Here is a 19,376-nt window from a genome sequence, read left to right as displayed (position 1 = left end):
CTTTAAAATAGAGTGCTGTTACTTTCATGCTTCTTTTCCCCAATATCTGGTTTATTACAATAAGGTTGTTATAGAATACAAGGTTCATTCACTAACATTTCAAAGAAGATATAGCCTTAGAAAGTTATATTTAATACTGGTCATTTGTGGGAAAATAATTAATAATAATAATTCTGACCTAGACTGATTGAATGTCTTTCTTACAAATCAGAATTGGTTGAACTTGAAATTTAAATGGTACTAAATTTAGCTTTCAGAACATAGCACTACCTTATTATATTTACATAACATAAATGTTACAGCACTGATCTATGTTAAAGCATTTCTGACACCTGGAAATTGCTGGTTACACCAATGTCTATCCTTTTGTTGCAATGATCCCATCCATCTTTGTTTCTGGATAATACTTATGCTATTAACAAGCTCAGGAGTAGGTTAGCTGGTGTCCAAAACTAGGGTCAAATCAATGTCAAAGCTTGGATAAATCGGGGAATAGTTGTTATCTATCTGGATGAGTTTTCTGCTGTGATACTGTAAGCCACCAGATAGCTCATGACTAACCTGTAAATGTCCTGCCTTTATATCAGTGTCTACTAGTTCTCCTGAGTGAACACTGTACATAAATACATATGAGGGTACAGAATCCTGCCTCTATACACAGTAACAACACTCTCTTGTTGAATATGTATATTTCATATTATATATTGTGCTCATTATAGATGTCAAATATAATTGTGATCTTATACCATCATATGTTTCAGAATTATTTTTTGCTGAAGATAAAAAAAAAATCTGTTATTAACTTATATTGAGGCCAGCCCAAGGGATCCATTTCAAGTCAGGAGATCCATTAAAAATGCAGACACTGCTTCTAGAATGACAGTATTCAAGTAATGTGACCTGTAAAGGCATCCATTTACTATTGCTATTCACAAGCACATATTATATTACTACTGGCAATAAATGTTTGTTTTAGCTTTTTGATTTGCTTTATTGGATTGTTTGTATTCAATTTGATGTTATATATATCCATAATTGAAAAAGTATGTTCAAATGTACAAAATAAGTTAAATCAATTTAGACGATAAAAAAATGTTCCTGGAAAAAATTAAATACAATATTGTTTTTTTTCTTAGCATGGTTTTTAATAAACAATCCATTTTACTTTCTAAAACAAATCATTATTTTGTTCTGTTTTAAAAAACAACCTGAAAAACAGGGCCCTAACATACCACTTCGTCACTCCGGTGACTACAATCCAGAGCCCATGCTGGGACAAATATACAATCTAGAATGCACAATAAATCTGGTGGCTAGCATTTAGCAAATCTCAGACCAAGTAGGTTGTGTGTAACAGGCCTCCAACCTGCTGGCCAGTATGTAGCAGACCTCCAGCCTGCTAGCCAGTGTGTAGAAGACCTCCAACCTGCTGGCCAGTGTATAGCAGACCTGCAACCTGTTGGCCAGTGTGTAGCCGACCTCCAACCTGCTGGCCAGTGTGTAGCAGACCTCCAACCTGGTGGCCAGTGTGTAGCAGACCTCCAACCTGGTGGCCAGTGTGTAGCAGACCTCCAACCTGCTGGCCAATGTATAGCAGACCTGCAACCTGTTGGCCAGTGTGTAGCAAACCTCCAACCTGCTGACCAGTGTGTAGAAGACCTCCAACCTGTTGAACAGTGTGTAGCAGACCTCCAACCTGTTGGCCAGTGTGTAGCTGACCTCCAACCTGGTGGCCAGTGTGTAGCAGATCTGCAACCAGGTGACCAGTGTGTAGCAGATGTGCAACCTAGTGCCAAGTGTTTAGCTGACCTCCATCCTGGTGCCCATGAAAAGTACTGTAGACCGCCAATCTGTTTGACAGTGTACAGCATACGTCCAATCAGTTGGCCAGTGTATAGCAGACCTCTAATTTGATGTGCAGTGTATAGCATGCTTCCAATCTGATGGCCAGCAGGGCTGCCATCATGGGGGGACTGCCGGGACTATGCAATGTATGGCAGAGCTACATTTTGGTGGCCAGTGTATAGTAGACCTTCAGTCAGATACTATCGAATAGTGACTAATGTTTAAACCACTTGTCAACCATGGTATAGTCACCAGTCATGATTAGTATGAGCCCCACTTCAACCACCAGATTATTTGTAATTCTTAGTAATTACTTATGACATATGAACAAAATATTATGTTATCATTATAACAATGTAATCTTTACTAAGTGGTGAGCTATTAGTCCATTTACATATACAATGTATACAAAAAATATGTATATACCAGCCAACAGTGCTTATTTTTTGCAGCACCCTAATGGAATACAGGATACTGGAGAAGGTCTGTGCCTGATATAAAATGAGTGTGATTTGGAAGTGGGTGTAGTTTGGGTAGATGTTTTGTCCCAATTTTCATTTGTAAGGTAAAATAGACCCTGCCAAAATAACTCAATACTTTCAGCCACTTTAACAATGTCAGCGGAAATGCAAAACATCTGTTGCACAATGCAAAATCAATTATTGACACACTTTCTTCTATATTTACCCATTCTGCTAAGGCTCAGGAGTTCTTGGGTTAAGGGCCTGATTCAGAGATGTACGCAATGCCGATATTTACACAGTTGAGCAATTATCGGTAATCTACATATGCTTCTAAATTGCACTGTGCATGCGTCAAGGTACATTACCGTAGTTGTTCACAGCAGATGTAAACTAGCAGAGTGATTAACAGTCAGGGAGCATTTCTGGGAGGTAAGGGGAGTGGGGGCAAAAAACACAGGCGTATCGGGAAACTTTTTGGGGCTTTCCCGTTCACAATAAAAATGTCTCTGGAGTCTCAGGTCCCGCAGCCAGTAATCATAGGGTTACTAGAACTGCAATAATCGAATCAAAAGTTCTGTGACCGATGCTGTATTTTGCACTCTAATACTTGGATTTGCAAAGCTGCAGGTGGGTGTCTCAATACAATCTCGGCATCTGCGACATTTGCATATTTACTTACAGCAGCTGTGTACAGGATCGCAGATGCAATCAGCGTGGTATAATGGTTAAATAATGTCCTGTGTCGGCATCACCGGTAAATGTGGTGCTGATTGGAGCGTACTGATCCAGAAATAAGGGCCGTGGAGAGAGCCCCACACTCTGTGCAGATGCACCGGTCGCACACCCCTAGCTACGGCCCTGGCTGCAATAGCATTAGCATACATCTCTGAATTAGGCCCTAAGATCTCAACAATTGGGGGGATGTAGGACCTCATTCAGACCCGGTCGCAAGCGTTAAGGCCATACAGCGACCATACTGCGCGTGCGCAAGCACCGGAACGAGAGAGAAACTCTCTATCGCTTGCGGAGCTCACTGCAAAAGGGCCGGCTGTCGATGTTGATCGACAGCTCGGCCCGTTTTGTAGGCAGGGCGGGGGTGGCTACACAAACGGAGGCGTTCCCAAGCGAACGCCTGCCGTTTTGTGGGCGGCCATACTGACATCAGCAGTGATGGCAGTGGGGAGCTTCCTGCTCGATCAGAGCAGGAAGCTCCCTGGGGCTTGCGGTTGCCGAGACCCAACCTTAGGGTCTCGTTGCAAGCCCTGATGGTCGGTCGCTAAGCTGTGGGTGGTAACCCACAGCTTAGCTAGCGACCAGGAGGCCGCACTAAAAAAAAGAAGCTGCCGCCCTCATTCAGAGAGAGCGATAGCTTCTTGCGACCGCCTCTGAATGAGGGCCATTGTTTGCAACCGCCTCTGAATGAGGGCCATAGTTTGCACAGGCTGAAGGAAGGAGTTGGGTAGGTAGAGGGCCTTTCTAGCAAAGTATGGAATAGGCCACTCATTCACCAGTTTTTATGGAGCAGTGCAGAAACAGAACAATGAAGTTACTGAAATGAGATAACATGCTAGAAGAATACACATTTATGCTGTGCTTCTTTTCAGATTTGTGATTCTTCCCCACAATTATCCTGTGTTACGCAGAGATATCTCATTAAAGTAGAGAGTAGGTTTGGATCTTGACACGCTCCGTTCACATTATACAGCTAATCAAGGTGTTTAGCAGAGTTCTCTTCAAAAGTGACCAAAGATGGCAGAAGGCTGGAGCAATACAGCACACAGAGCAGCTCAGCACACAATGCCATAAGATCTCTCTTGTATCCCACTCAGAGAGCAACAAATAGGAGGAGGCAGCCTAAGGGCATAGAATCAGTGCTCACAGATAATAATATGTCATCCTTGTTATTCTCTATAAAGTGCTACATCATTTGTTTGCTGACTGCTTTCCAACATTAGGTGAAACAACTTGGAATATAGAGAAAAAATAATATTTTGCTAAAACTCATAATAAATAGTTTGATGCTAACAACACGATGAAAAGTGATGTAACAATATTATTAGCAAAAGTGACTGATTTGAGAAATTGCTCAAGTAGATGACAATTGACAAATTATTTCCATAGCTATTCAAATGTTTACTCCCAGATCTATCTGCAGCATATACAGATGTAATCACATCATGATAACAAGAGCCTTTCCTTTATCATCCCAGATACTGTAGATGTTATTACAATAATCCATTATTATGAAGGACAAAATTAGGAGTTAGGGTTAGGCACTATGGGGAGGGTTAGGTACTTAGGTGGGAGGTTAGGTTCAGGAACCGGGGAGGGAGGGTTAGGACAGGGAGATGGGGAGGGTTAGGATAATGACCAACAGGTGTCGATATCCTAACCCTGTCGGGATGCCACAGTCGGGATTTTGACCTCCGGGATCCCAAGTGCCGACATCCCGTACCCAACCCGCCTCTGCAACCACATGACTCTAGACCTCTCACTGTAAGCACCCGAACACCTGAGCAGTTTCACCTCCATCTAGTTTTCACTTAAATGTTTTATGCTGCAAGTGTAGTTTCCATGTGATTTAATAGATATGTAGCTGTAATATGACTAAACTAGCAGACTTCTGGTTATTATCACTACAAAATTGTGTACATGCTTATTTGTTTTTTTGTGGAATACATTGGCTGTTCCTTTAATGTTTATATAGTTGTATTATTAAATAAAGACACTAAGCACTAATCCATCTACACATAGCTCTATAACAATGTTACATGAATATAACGGATTCCCAGCTTTTGTCACCCTGAGTGGTATATCACTATTGTCATACATAACTTCTTAGGAGAAGTATAATAGTATTGAAAATGTCTTCCTTCAATGTAAATAGTCTAGTAACCCACTTAAAATAAATTTATGTTGAATGAGGTGACAGTTATGATTTAGGCAGTCATGAGACGAATTCTAGGTTACACCACCTGCTATAATTATAGGCATACCCCTGTTATTCTGAATGAGCCTGTAGTCTGTAGACTGTTAGCGGAGAAGAGAAATTGTAAAATTCAAAGATAAATTACAATTCAGATAGCCAGAAACAATTAACTAATTAAGTGATATTTCTTGGTGTGGCAAATATATAATCATTGTATCACATTAGTCACCTTAATGAACACTCTCTTCATGTGTGCTTCTTTCATTATCCACATCACTAATAACCCTTTTATATTAAAGTCTTGGGTCTGACCTGGGATTTGAAACATGGTTCCAAACTGGGTCAGACCCGTGACAGCCCTTTTCATATCCTCAGATGGTGTAAACTGCTTTAAGCCCATGGAGGCTCCAGGTAGGGGCAGACTTATCAGTAAGCAACCTAGTCATCTGCCTAGGGCCCGTGGCTAGTCCAGCCGAACACTCCCCCTCCCCCGGTGCCAGCATCGGCAAGAGGAGACAAACACAGCTGCAGCACAGTCAATGTCAGCCGGAGCAGTCAATCACAACACAATGCATTCAGCCGGTCTCACCCCCCCCCAGTCACACACAGTGCAGTGCTCCGCCCCCCTCCCCTGTGTACCGCAATGTGGCCAGCCTTCTCTGACCACTTTCTCCCCTTCCCCCACAGTGTAACCAGCCTCCTCCGATACCCTTCCCCACGTAGTTACCAGCCTCCTCCGATCACCTTCCTCCCCGAGTCCCCCCTCCGCCCGCAGTTTAGCAAGCCTCATATGATCACCTTCTTCCCCCAGTTACCAGCCTTCTCCGATCATCTTCTCAGCCTCCTCTGATCACCTTTTTCCACCTTTCCCCTGCAGTGTAGCCAGTTTCCTCCAATCACCTTCACCCCCTCTTCCCTCGCAGTGTAGCTAGCTTCCTCCGATCACCTTCCCCCCCTTCCCCCGCCACATATGCAGCATGAGAGCTCTCTACGTGTCAGGAGAGCCAATGTATTTCAGACATCGGCCTCTGATGATAAATAGGCCCCTATATCCTAGCCCATTTCTACATAAAACCAGCATAAGTTTATATGCAACTTTTCAAACTGAGGTTCATACCTTTGTTTGTGGACAAATCCTGAGCTACATTTCTTATACGATGAGGTACCCAGTGTGTGATGGAGCCCTTTGTGTCAAAGTCGGAAGAGGCCCCAGCCTGCCAGGAAGGCATAGCCACCACCCGTTCAGCGGCTGCTCAGCATGAAAAGAGGGCTCCTGGTGTTCACAATGGGGCATGAACGTGCACCAACAAGCTTAGCCATGCCTCCCCTAGTAAAGGGACCTGAAATACCTCCTAGTGGGACTGATTACACTGGGAAAAAAAAAAGTTTTAACTAGGAATACACAATAGTCATCTGGAGGGTTCCAGTCGAGCCTTGGATTGGTCATTCAAGTGTAAAATGCTGGTTACAAAATACTGGACATATATTTGGTACAGTATAAACATGAATCTGTTATGGGTCCACTTCAATTATATTATAATATTCTTCCCCTATCATATCAATTATATTAAAATATTCTTCCCATATCATATCAGTTATCAGGTTTTGGCACTAAGCAGTGATATATCAAACCTTCTTGGCAAGGGTGTATCTAGGGATCCAAGCGCCCCTGGCAATGTAATGGACTGGCTCCCCTGGCAATATAATGGACTGGCGCCCCCCCTCCCCTCCATGACGTCTCTCCCATCACATGCTACGGGGGAGTCGGAAGACGGAGCTCATGAGTGAGCTCCAGCCGGCTCCTTCCACGGACGGCGCAGCAGCAAATGAGAGTCTGTCTGACTCTCATTGGCTGGCTGCTATTACAGACGCTGGCGGCTGTCTGTTTGTAAACTGTGTAGGGCAGACTGCTCTCACTGCGGTCTGCCCTACACTTGTGGGGCCGGGGGACTAGTCCACCCCTTGGCTGCTGGTGGCACTCCCGTGCAGCGCCCCCCCCTTTTGGTCAGCGCCCCTGGCGAGTGCCCCTGCAGTTCTTGGTTGCTATGGAAAACACCTCCACTTGTTGTCTTTAGAAGATTTGATAAATTTGTACTTACAAGCAAGTAATTAGTGACAACATCGTTTACGTACCATTTGTTTTCTGTTCTCTACCAGATGAATTCCAATTATGCCTAAGAAGGATCCAAAGCCAAGCTGAAGCCACATGATAAAACAAAAAATATAGTCAAGTGATATTATATGCAATACACACTATTCATACATTTCACATAAACAAGCAGCTTGGTATGTTGTACATTTATATTAACTGAGTTACTGTTAAAATTTTTAACAATTCATTATTTCTGTTGAAATTTCAGGGTTACTTCAAACTGGCAACATCTTATTACATAACTTCTGTAATTAGGACCATATTGAATTATAGCAATACTCTCCCCATATAAATGGATGCCAAGAACAGACCACTAAACTGTCCAGTGAGTGACAGTCTCTGTGGCCAAGAAGAATCTACAGTATGATAAGCAAAAATACCACCGTCTTACAAGGGTCAAGAAAAATACAAACCTGGCAAATAAATTCCCTTTAAGAGCCAACAAAAAGCAAAAAAACTGCACTACTACCCAACACCTCTTTTATTCTTATCTGGTGAGTTACCTAGCCTGAGATATTACCTTCAGCACCAAAGGTTCTGTAATACATAATCGCCAAATCTATTTAATAAGCCGCTTTAATTTTACAATTCTAAAAACTAGTTTCAAAATGTTTGGTTTGTGTGCATATAGAGGAAATGTATATAAACTATACTACAATTGTCGCATGTACCTCCACTGCAACCTCCTGAGAATTATGCTGGTGTCAGTGTGTTGAGATGGGCACTTTGGACCTCATTCAGAGTCACTCGCAAAATGCGAGCGCTCGCTCTGAATGAGGGCAGCCACTTCTCTATAATGAGCCGGCCTCCTGGCCGCTCGCTAAGCTGTGGGTGACCACCCACAGCTTTAGCGAGTGGCCAGGTTGATGGTCGCGATGGTCAAGAAAATTGCGACCATCGGGACTTGCGACGAGACCCTTGTGGTAGGGTCTCGTCTGCCGCAAGCCCCAGTGAGCTTTCGGCTCTAATAGGGCCGCCCCCAAATGGCAGGCGTTCCTTCAGGAATGCCTCCATTTGGCAAGCCACCCCCCCACCCCGCCTACAAAACGGTGCAAGCTGTCGATCACCATCGACAGCCGCTCCTTTTGTAGTGAGCCCCGGAGCAAGAGAATTTCTCTCTCGCTCCGGGGCTTGCGCACGCGCAGTGCGGCCGCTGCACGTGCGCAGGGCCTCATTCATCGATGCGCTTGCGAGCGGGTCTGAATAAGACCCTTTGTCCACATCTGGTGGCATTGTTCCAAAATGGGCACTTTCTTTTCACATATCTTTAGGTCTGTAAAGGGAGTAAAAATCCCAAAATTTTTATTTCTCCCCCCCCTTAGTCCCCATGGTCAACAAGCACATGAATATACTTACAAGACATCGAAGAAGTGCTGCTATGGTAATGCAGCAGGAGGTGTCCTGCCTCCTGCATGCATTACTGATCCAAGCTGTGTGTGTGGACACAGCATCGGATCATCTGCGGGATCCTCTGCTGGCTGAGCGACCATGGAGTCACTCAAGGCGGTGATCGCAGTTCCTCAAAAGAGGCCAGGAAATCTCGGTCAGCCAATGGAGATACTGGCCTTTTCCCTCCCCAAATGCAATACCATTACTGATTGGAGGGAACTATGTCCTCATATGATATGCTGAAGAGTGCTATTTGAATGTCCAACTTGGCGGGCGTCTGGTCTATTAGCCTTGAGAAAGTTGACCTAGCGAAATGCGCATTGGCGTGTGTGCCGTGTGCTGTCCATGTAATTCAAATGTAGAAATGTAATATATGTGTGTTTTATGCCAGGAAGGTATGTGTAAATATTATCCGGTGTAATCAAATTATGTACTAACTAAGAGACTCCATGTAGAGTAAGGAGACCACAGTGATTATAGATAAAGGTAACAGCCGGCACTGGGAGAATACCTGTCCCAGCGTCGGCAGTATGCTGCATTCCTACTTAAAAATAAGACTCTAATGTATGCATATGGTCTCGCTAAATTGTATGCAGACTGAAGGAGACTACTCTGAATATAGATAGAAGAGACTAGTGGCACTGTAAGAATACCGGTCCCGGCGTCAGCAGCGCGCTGTTTTCCTACAATAGAATCAGATTCTCATGCATGCACATGGTCTGTCTAAACCAGTGGCTCTCAAACTTGGTCCTCAGGACCCCACACAGGTCACGTTTTGCAGGTCACCCAGCAGGTGCACAGGTGTAGTCATTACTCACTGACACATTTTAAAAGATCCACAGGTGGATCTAATTATTTCACTTGTGATTCTGTGAGGGAACCTGGAAAACATGCACTGTTTGGGGTCCTGAGGACCGAGTTTGAGAACCTGTGCTCTAAACCAAATATAAATGTATTAACAGAAGAAATACTAGACACTGTATACAAATATACAGTAGATTGTATCCGCACATTGAAAAACCTACATCTTTAATAAAATCTTATATATTCATAGTATCATTGGATTCTTGGAATATGAACCACTGTGTCTAGCAATACAAAATGAATACTAGCCACTGTGTATAAAATATATAGCTAATTGCACCTGCATATTAGAAACCTTGCTACATGTTAAACTAAGCCCCAGATACTTATAGCAGCATGTGCTATTTTCAAACTATTTAAATGAAGTTTGATTGCAAGAATTAACAGGAGTCATAAATAACTTTATATTGAACTGCAAGATATAATTAAAATACTCATTATATATTATATGAGAACCGAAATCCTGCTAAGATATCTCTATGATATCGTAAAATAAATACAAAGTAACTTCATTTTACTATAGAATGATATCAAAAGGAAGTATTCTTGTAAAAATAACTAGGCACTAGGACAGTGGTTCCCAAACTGTGCGCCGTGGCACCCTGGGGTGCCTCGGGACACTTGCAGGGGTGCCCCAGGTTGGTGGTCCAGCACCAAATCAAATTATTTATGGTCAATGTAATGTAAATATGTGGACAAACAGAAACTTAAACCTGTCCACAACCACATTACTGACCCTATGGATAACAGGTAGCACAATTGACTTCACTTTACTACTTCACTAAATTTTTTCTGAATTTCTCAACAACAAATGTTTGGCTTAGGGGTGCCGTGAAAACAATACGGATACTCTAGGGTGCGGTGATTCAAAAAAGTTTGGGAACCTCTGCACTAGGGTATATTGTAACTGTGGAATTTGTAAACAATTGTAACAATACTAAACAGTTGATGACTCAGTGGACATCTTGTGTATGATTATGTAGCAGAGGCTTATGTGGGATCTCCATAATAAATCAAGTGAAGTGATATTACTTAGAACTGTTGTTTACTCTCATGGACAACACACATAACTTAAAATAATATATTATATACCAATTAAGAAGGAAAGCACACAGTCTTGTTGTTTTAAACTTTATTTCTTTTCACATTTTCTATACTTTATCACTCTATTTTTTTATATATGTATTTATTTGTATATTTCGCTTTATATGACTCTATGTAAGAGCTTATTATAATGTTATAAAAAAGTGATTAAAAAAGCAACAAATAGCTTTTACATTGTGATTCAATGAAGCCCTAAACTTTTAAAGCATACCTAATAAAGATTTGATTATTTTATTCTGTTATTTCTGCTCGAGGGATTGAGTGCACCCTAGTCTAATTTAATTCCCTTTTCTTTAAGTAAACAGGCTGGGGGAGAGGCCAGCACTCCGTCACTAGCTGGGCTTCCTCAGCCCTCTCCTGGCACTGAATGATTGCTGTGCGCATGCGCGCAGCATCCATTCAGCTACTCCGGGGTCCGGAACCGCCGCACTGCTGCGGTGGTGGGGGTGCCCAACCTCCTGATTTGACCACCCGTGGAACACTTCGGCCCATGGGTGAAACAACGGGACAGTGCTGTCCCGCTGAAATCAGGATGTTTGGAGGGGTGCGCCCTCTATGGGGTGGCGCCCTTGTTCGACTGCACTGGTCGAACACCCCAAGGGCCGGCTCTGGTTATCGTACATCTCTAAATCAGCCCCTGAGTTTGTTTACATAGAGCCAATGAATTTAACAGAAAGTGTTTAGAAGTGGATTAACTTGGACTATTGAAAAAAAAATCTGTTGGTTAAGCACAGCTGATGTACTCTAATTACTTCAATATTTCATTTGATAAATAAATATATACAGTATATATTTTAAATGGCTTTTAGGGACTTATGTAATGAAAATAAATGGAACTTGTGAGAGGGTCATAATAAAATATATTTAAGGACGTACTGTATAAAGCAGCATACTTACAATTATCCCTGGGTAGTAACCCCCGACTGTTATGTTCTCTGTCCTTGTGGTTGCAGATAGGCCGATGGTCAGTATAAAGAGAGACACAACAAGCAAACAAATAGTGAACCACAGAGAATTCCTCTTCCTCTTGGCAAAGTGATCTAAAATGATAGGGGTATTACATTATCACACTAGATACACACATCTGCAGGAGAAATTGGTTCAGAAAACTTATGACTACATATGTCAGTAAAGGAAGCTCTTTGGGAACTGTAATTGGGCACCAGTGGGCCCCCATCAGTCTGTCATCATTAGAGGCTCAGATTCTATTAGATGGGTGCATGGAAGTTGCGTCCTCCTCTCACCCCTCTCTCGGGGGCTTAACTTTGGAGTTCCTCAGCCTTCTGCTTTCTTCTTCACACACATCCCCGCCCCAGCCAGGGACTCACCTAGGGCACAGTGGGCACAAAGGCTCCTGTCTGATGCAGTTAGCAGAAGAGAACTTTAAGACAGTGGGGGAGATGTGTCAAAGATGCAACAACTGCCTTCAGCATGCCCAGGACACAGAGCGACGCGTCCCCGTTTTTCACAACGCTGCATGTCGCCACCCCCAAGTGACTGCAAAGCGAGATCTGCATATGTGCAGTGCGTCATCTGCGTATAAGCAGATCTAACACCCTCTGTGATGTACGTAAGCCATCAGGTTTGCATACATCTCTGAATTAGGCCCAGAGTTCCTAGATTTGGATGCTAACTCAGGCCCTGATTCAGAGCCGGACGCTCTGACAGAGCGCTCGCTCTGAATCAGGGCTGTCCTTCATTTTTTGAGCAGCCTCCTGTGACCACCCACAGCTATAGCGAGCGGCCAGGAAGATGGGCTCGATGGTCAAGACCATTGCGACCATCTGGCTTGCGACGAGACCTTTGTGGTAGGGTCTTGTTTCCGCAAGCCCTGGAGTGCTTTCGGCTCTGTCAGAGCCAAGAGCACTCCCACTGACATCACTTGTGATGTCAGTGGGGCTGGCCCCAGATGGTAGGTGTTCCCATGGGAACGCCTCCGTCTGGGCAGCCACGCCCCCGGCATGCCCACAACAGGGGGCGTGCTGTCACTCACCATCGACAGCACGCCCCCTTTGTAGCAAGAACCGGAGCAACGGCTTGCCCGTCGCTATCCGGGTCTCGCGCATGCGCACGACGGAGCCGCCTCCGTCGTACACATGCGCACTGGGCCAACATCGACCCAGACCCGCTCGCGAGCAGGTCTGAATTAGGCCCTCAGTTAGTAGTAAACTTGGTTATCAGAACTTGTCCAGATAACATCATCAACTCCTATTCAACACTCACGGTTTAATTTATGCTTCCCATGCCAGTGTCAATGGCAGCATCAGTCATGTGAGCACCTTGTGAACGCCAGGTGTTGCACACAGTGGACATCTTCAGTTGTACTATTAGATTGTGTGAGCTGTGGAGTAGGGGAGAGGTTATTGGGAAAGACTGTTTTACATTTTTTAATGGTCTTTAAGGCAACTATGATCATGCACATTGGTGTAACAACCATAGGTGCAGGGGGTGCGGCTGCTATGGGGCCTGGCCCTCCTACGGTGCCAGGCACTGGTCCGCAGCCCCCCTCGCCGCACTCCCCCCCACACCATCCTCACTCCCCTCTCCTCAACTTACCTGCTCCGTGGTTGCATCCTCCCGGTCGGCTCCGCCTCCAGCGTTCCTCATTGACTAATACTGGAAGGAGGCGTGGCTGCCTTCTCCCAGCATCAGTCAGTGAGGAGAGATGGAGCCGACCGGGAAAGAAGGTGTGCTTTCCCTGCGCAGCTTGACCATGGAGCAGGTAAGTCGAGGAGAGGGGGTAAGGGGAGTGGGGAGGGTGCAAGGGGGGGAGTGCGGGGCACATACCATGGGGGGTGCGGACCAGGGGGGAAGGGGCCCATGAAAATGTTGCTCTTGGGCCCCTCTAGGTCTAATATTTTTAAGGAAATCTAATAATTCTTGCAGCCTCTATTGGGCTATTACAAATGCTAGTGGCCTGTCACTTTGAAGTGATTGAAAGATATCAAATACAATAAATGTTATTTGATGGATTAGTTTTTTCAAATGATAATCTGTGCTTTGTAATATTTGGTTTAATATTATAAGCAACGGTATATCATAATCTAGATGACTAAAGTATATGTAATGTGTGTGATTAGTTCTTTGAGCTAACTGCCAGTGAGTGGTAAATGATACATTACAGTAACACTATAGTAGACAAGTTATTCTGCCGTTATGCGATCATTAAATAATTCAGGTGGTTTTAAGTGCCTGTATTCACTTCATGGGCAAGCAGGTTTTGTTTCTTATTTTTTATTATTTAGCAATCTCTACTAACAAAAAAGGAAGTTATACACATAAAACCGTCTGCCTGCTTTTAACTGATTATGGGCCTGAGTCATTACGGATCGGATCGAGATTGCGATCGCAGCTGCAATTACGCACGCAGGTATGCTGCGAAAATATGCTAATCGCAAAGCTAGTACCTGCCCATCCCCTCTCGGCACCCCTGCTGGTATGGGCCAGGGTACTGGGGGGTCAAATCCACCCCCTAAAAAAAGTAAAAATATACTATGTGAGGCTCTGCTATGAGGGACACCTCATGCTGAAAAGGGGGACATGTGTTCCCCATCAGCAGAGCTGCTTAGCAACTGACCCAGGCCCACAGCGCTGCGCACTGCAAAAGGGGGACATTTGTCCATGGCCGGTTCGAGACACGTTCTCTCAGTGCATCCGCACAAAGGCGCCAGAAACACAATCTGGCTGGCTCCGGCAAAACCCGCCCTCCACCCATCCGCTGGCATTATTGGTAAATGCTCAGGGTGAGGGAACGGGGGAGAGGAGGGGCAACAGCGCAGCACAGGACGGCGCCCCTAACACCGGCCCTGAATTTTTCCCCCTCGGCAGCGCTGCAAAGGGGGACAATGACCCCCTTAGCAACTGACTTGGGCCCCTGCCGGACCTCTCCAACAAGCCCGGACCCTGGTAAACAGTACCACCACCTCAGCGCAACTGCTGGTGGTCATCATTATCCACAATTGCCAGCTTCCCAGGACATCCACCTTTCTGTACACAGTGGCAAGGCTTTTCATTTATTTGTGCTGAGATGGTGCTATTTATATGATGGTGGAGACTATTTAATTTTACAGTGGGGTTATGATGGGGACTGTTAATATAAGGAGGGGTGATAGGACTATTAAGTTAATACTGAGGAGGTTTGGGAGTCATTCATTGAAATAATTGAATATGTAATTGAAAATGTGAATACTAAATATTTGGGATGAAACAGGTTTATATAATAAATATGTTTACTACTAAATTAATGTTTGGCTTGTCTCGGTTATATAGATCTAATTATTTAATGTTGAGACTTGTAGAAATGAGTTAAGCCATATTATTAAGTGTGGATGCTTTAATGTCATTGCTGGTGAGGGTGGAGGAAGCTAGGCCTAGAGCAGCGGTGTCATGAGGTGGGTGCGGTGGGATACAGGCCACACCTGGGCGTTACCCTCGGTGGGGGTGACATCAAAATGCCGGCTCCTCTGCAGTGACAAGAGCCAGGTGCTGCAGTGTGACATTCTCCTGCAGCACCCGGCTCCTGTCATACAAGAGGAGCCAACAGTGCAGGCTGCCCAGGTTCCGGGGACAGCCCAGCATCTCCGGTGATGTTGGGCTGACCCCGGATTGATGTTATCGGATCACCAGCAAGGCCACACTCCCTTTATTTAGGCCATACCCCCTTTTTGGCCAAGCGCGTCTCTGCGCCGAGGGGGGGGGACTAAAATGCGCACCTCTGGCCTAGAGTGTGCATTCATTAATAGGTTTTCCAAATTGAATGTACCTATATTTTATTCAAACAATACTCCAACTTTCTATGATCCAGACCAGCAGCTACTGAGCATAAGACACGAACAGCATCAGGTAATGAAAGCAGCAAGAATATATAGGAGATAGGAGGGCTGTCTGCCAACTGTCCTGATTCTGGTGGGGCACTCCCAATTTTTGGTGACTGTTACGCACAGTAGGACTATGGACCTCATTCAGACCCAGTCGCAAGCGCTGCACGCTCGCAACCTGGTCGATGTTTTGGTCCTGCATGCACAAGCCCCGGAGCGAGAGAGAAACTCTCTCGCTCCGGAGCTCACTACAAAAGGGCCGGCTGTCGATGTTGATTGACACCTCGACCCGTTTTGTAGGCGGGACGGGAGGGTGGCTACACAAACGGAGGCATTCCTAACGGAACGCTTGCCGTTTCGTGGGTGGCCACACTGACATCAGCAGTGATGTCAGTGGGGAGTTTCCTGCTCGAACAGAGCAGGAAACTCCCTGGGGCTTGCGGCTGCCCAGACCCAACCTTAGGGATTCGTCGAAAGCCCCGATGGTCGCGATGGTCTTGACCATCGCGACCATCAACCTGGTCGGTTGCTAAGCTGTGGGTGGTAACCCACAGCTTAGCTAGCGACCAGGAGGCTGCACTAAAAAAAAGAAGTGTCCGCACTCATTCAGACAGAGTGATCGCTTCTTGCGACTGACTCTGAAAGAGGGCCAATGTTCCAAATGCAAGGAAAGTTGGAAGGGATGTCTTGCTTCACACTAATCTGCTCTGGAAAGAAATCTGAGTGCATTTAATAGCAGTGCACAACATTGTCTGTGTATTTGATGGAGATGGGAAGAGTTGGAGAGTAGCTGGACACTGCCTGAAATGATAGCTACACTCCTTGCATGCTGGTGATGTCCACTCTTAACACCTTGCACTGAAATACTTTTCTAGAAATTATGCATTTGCCTCAGCTGTTTATTATAGATCTGTTTGTAGAAATCATCCTATATTGTACTGGGCACTACATTGGGCAGTATCAAACTTTCCATTGAAACATGCTGCTAGGAAAGCCTAGGACACATGCTTGTGTTTGCACCATGCACAAGGAGCCATCCTCATCAAGGCTATTTCCATAAATTGGACTTCTTCCTAGTGATTCTGATGTCACAATGAACACAAGGTCTGATTCAGAGGTAGTTGCAGTTAGTATCGGACGTAGCAGCGATGCTAACATATGGTAATACTGTAGGAGACGTCTGTAGGGAAAAAACACCTCCTGACAGTATATGTGATCCGAGTGCTTCATCCAAAGATGCAGCATCGGATCACCATCACGACCATCGGTCATACTGCTCAACCGGGGTCAGCAAGTCTGCATCAGAAGACTCAGACTCTGGCCCCGGCACTCCCAGAAAAAGAGGGTGACGTGCCATTTCTAGGAATGCAGACTGGCTCCACCCACTGCCTGCCTCCAAACGGCTGATTGACAGGCTCCGGCTTTGGGGAACTGTGAGAGATCTTGCAGAAGACCAGCGAATGCGTAGTACAGATCCTGCACATGCACAGATCTGCTAACATCGGAGATGTACGCAAACCATCGGCAACCCTGCTAGCTACGCCCATGTAGTGCTGGAGAGAAACTTGTGAGTTTTAAATTTGTTTTTCAACCCTAAGCAGCAGTAAAATGAATATACATGTTTGCAAATCACATTAATATCAACTTGAGGATATGCAACAAAATATAATGCCTTTATTATATTGCAGTACTTTTTTGTGGGGGCACTCAGTAATGCGAACTTTTTTGGGGGGTACAACTTTAAATTGTTATAACTAGCTCCAAAAACAGGAAGACATCAGTGAAATCATTTCAGAAATTAATAAAGCAAATGTCTTAAGACACATCCAGAATATGAAAGCTAATATAAATATTATATCAGCTTGTTACTTTAGGTGAGTACCTCAACTCGTAACTTTAGTTTAATACTGACCAGTGATGTGCGGTCAGGTGAGGCAGAACCTTTCCTGTCATACTTTGGTATACTCCACAGTTTTGACTATTAAAATAGGAAAAAAATAAAGAAAATATTATAAATATCTTCTTTATATTATTCTAAGAAGTTTTATAGTCAAAATACTGGAGTAAAAAGTGTATGGCAGGGGAGGCGCTGCCTCCCCAGTCTACCTTTTCCAAACATCCCTGATCAAAACACACCAAATTTTCAGCACTATTCATATATATACTATTCACATAATGTATATGTAAATCTGGCCCTGATACTAGCCAGTGCCTCCCCAGCCATTTACCTCATTGTACGCCATTGGTACTGACACCTTTATTCTCAGCACCAACACCTTTTATCTGAGTACCGGAAACTTTATTCATAGACAAAATGGACTGCCATTTTGTTATGATGTCACCTGTGCAACAATCTCTCGATAGTATCTGCAGTATGTCCGTAAAATGCAAAATAAACTCAATAGAGTAGTTCTGAAACCAAAAACACTTTGCAAAAATTTAAATTCTAAAAAATATATTAGCTAAAACAAACGTTATGTACCCCAATGCTTTCTGCAATGTTTTTATTATCACTAAAAATATTACAATTTGTACAGTTTTTCAAGATCTAATTTAAGCATAGAGTAAAAAATGACAGCATCATAACCTACCTATTGTATATGCACTGTGGCCCCAGTTCTTAGGATCCGAAAGTGCTATACAGTTTACGCAATTACTAAGAACTGAACTGTTAAGCTGGCAACACACTGTGACTAGACCAACTTACATCCAACCAGCCAACTTGTTGATTGGTTGGAATGAAAATATGGTAAGGAATGGGAGTAAATGATGATCAGCAATTTGCTCCTAAATGCCAGAAAACAGATGAAAATGGTCGTCAGACAAGTTTGTTAAATGTTTGATCTAAACTATTTGTTCAAACAACAGTTTTGGTCCATTTTCCAGCGTTTGGGAGCAAATTGCTGATTGTATTCCTTACCAGATTTTCATTCCAACCAATCAACTAGTTGGCTGGTTGGACAGATAATCTTTAGATGTGTGGCCAGCTTTACTTTTGAATGGTTCAGTTAAAGCTACAGAATTCCTAGTAATAGTTACTTTGGTAACACGGAGCAAAATAACTTTAGACCTTGACAATTGCTGCACAATCATCTATCATCTCTATATGCATGTTACCATCAAATATACTTTGTAGTGAGCTAAAACCTTCAGTGAGACATAGAGGAAGAAAGAGACATATTTTGCAGACACTGAAAAAGTAATAACAATATAGCAGAAGTATCACTAACCCAAACAATGAGAACAATAGATAAATAAAACTTACCTGTGGCATCAATTGCAGCTGTAGAAGCAGAGGCTGGCTGCATCCTGCAATAGATGAAAACTGCTCATATAAACAGCAGCTTTCCCTGTCTCTGTGTTACAGGCTATCCTTTCTAGACTACAAACCAACAGTGCTACACATTACAAAGACACTGCCTGCCACTGAGTAAAATTGCTGCCTGCGTGTCTATTTCAATGTGACCTGCTGGAGAGACAGGTGTGATATGTGACTGCTGAGCCTGATGCCTGCTTCTCCTATTACATCCTTGATTGCTCTCACAGTTTTCTCTTTATATATTTTTTTTATTTGACCCTTTTTATTCTTTGTTTTCATTTCTTACATACTTTTTATTTTATTTTTGTGTTTCAAGGGCAATTTTAGAAGCTGTGCTGATCTGGGTGTGTAAATAATGATGGACCTAATCTAGCTGGAGAATTAGATTGTCTAGTTTCACTTTCTGCAGATATTACTGCTAGATAATTCTACGCAAAAAAACCTCAAATTAATGTATTTTCCTTATTACTATAGTCATGGCATGTCTTGGTCC

General features: G+C 43.9%; 1 protein-coding gene across 1 annotated transcript in view; it reads right to left on the bottom strand.

Annotated features, from left to right (window-relative positions):
• The window catches only part of TMEM255B (transmembrane protein 255B), a 101,971-nt gene extending 83,068 nt beyond the window's left edge, over positions 1–18,903 (bottom strand). Inside the window, exons 1-3 of the mRNA XM_088454055.1 lie at positions 18,830–18,903; positions 11,645–11,787; positions 7,372–7,434 (exon numbers count right to left, since the gene is read on the bottom strand). Coding sequence (XP_088310181.1) covers positions 7,372–7,434; positions 11,645–11,787; positions 18,830–18,872 — 249 coding nt within the window. The 5' untranslated portion in view covers positions 18,873–18,903. The remainder of the gene's footprint in view (positions 1–7,371; positions 7,435–11,644; positions 11,788–18,829) is intronic.
• Between the last annotated feature and the right edge of the window lie 473 nt (positions 18,904–19,376).

The sequence above is a fragment of the Taudactylus pleione genome, unplaced genomic scaffold, assembly GCF_031769625.1.
Source record: "Taudactylus pleione unplaced genomic scaffold, aTauple2 ptg000609l, whole genome shotgun sequence".
NCBI lineage: Eukaryota > Metazoa > Chordata > Amphibia > Anura > Myobatrachidae > Taudactylus > Taudactylus pleione.
Note: the sequence above shows the minus strand (reverse complement) of the source record. Positions and strands in the feature narration are given on the sequence as shown.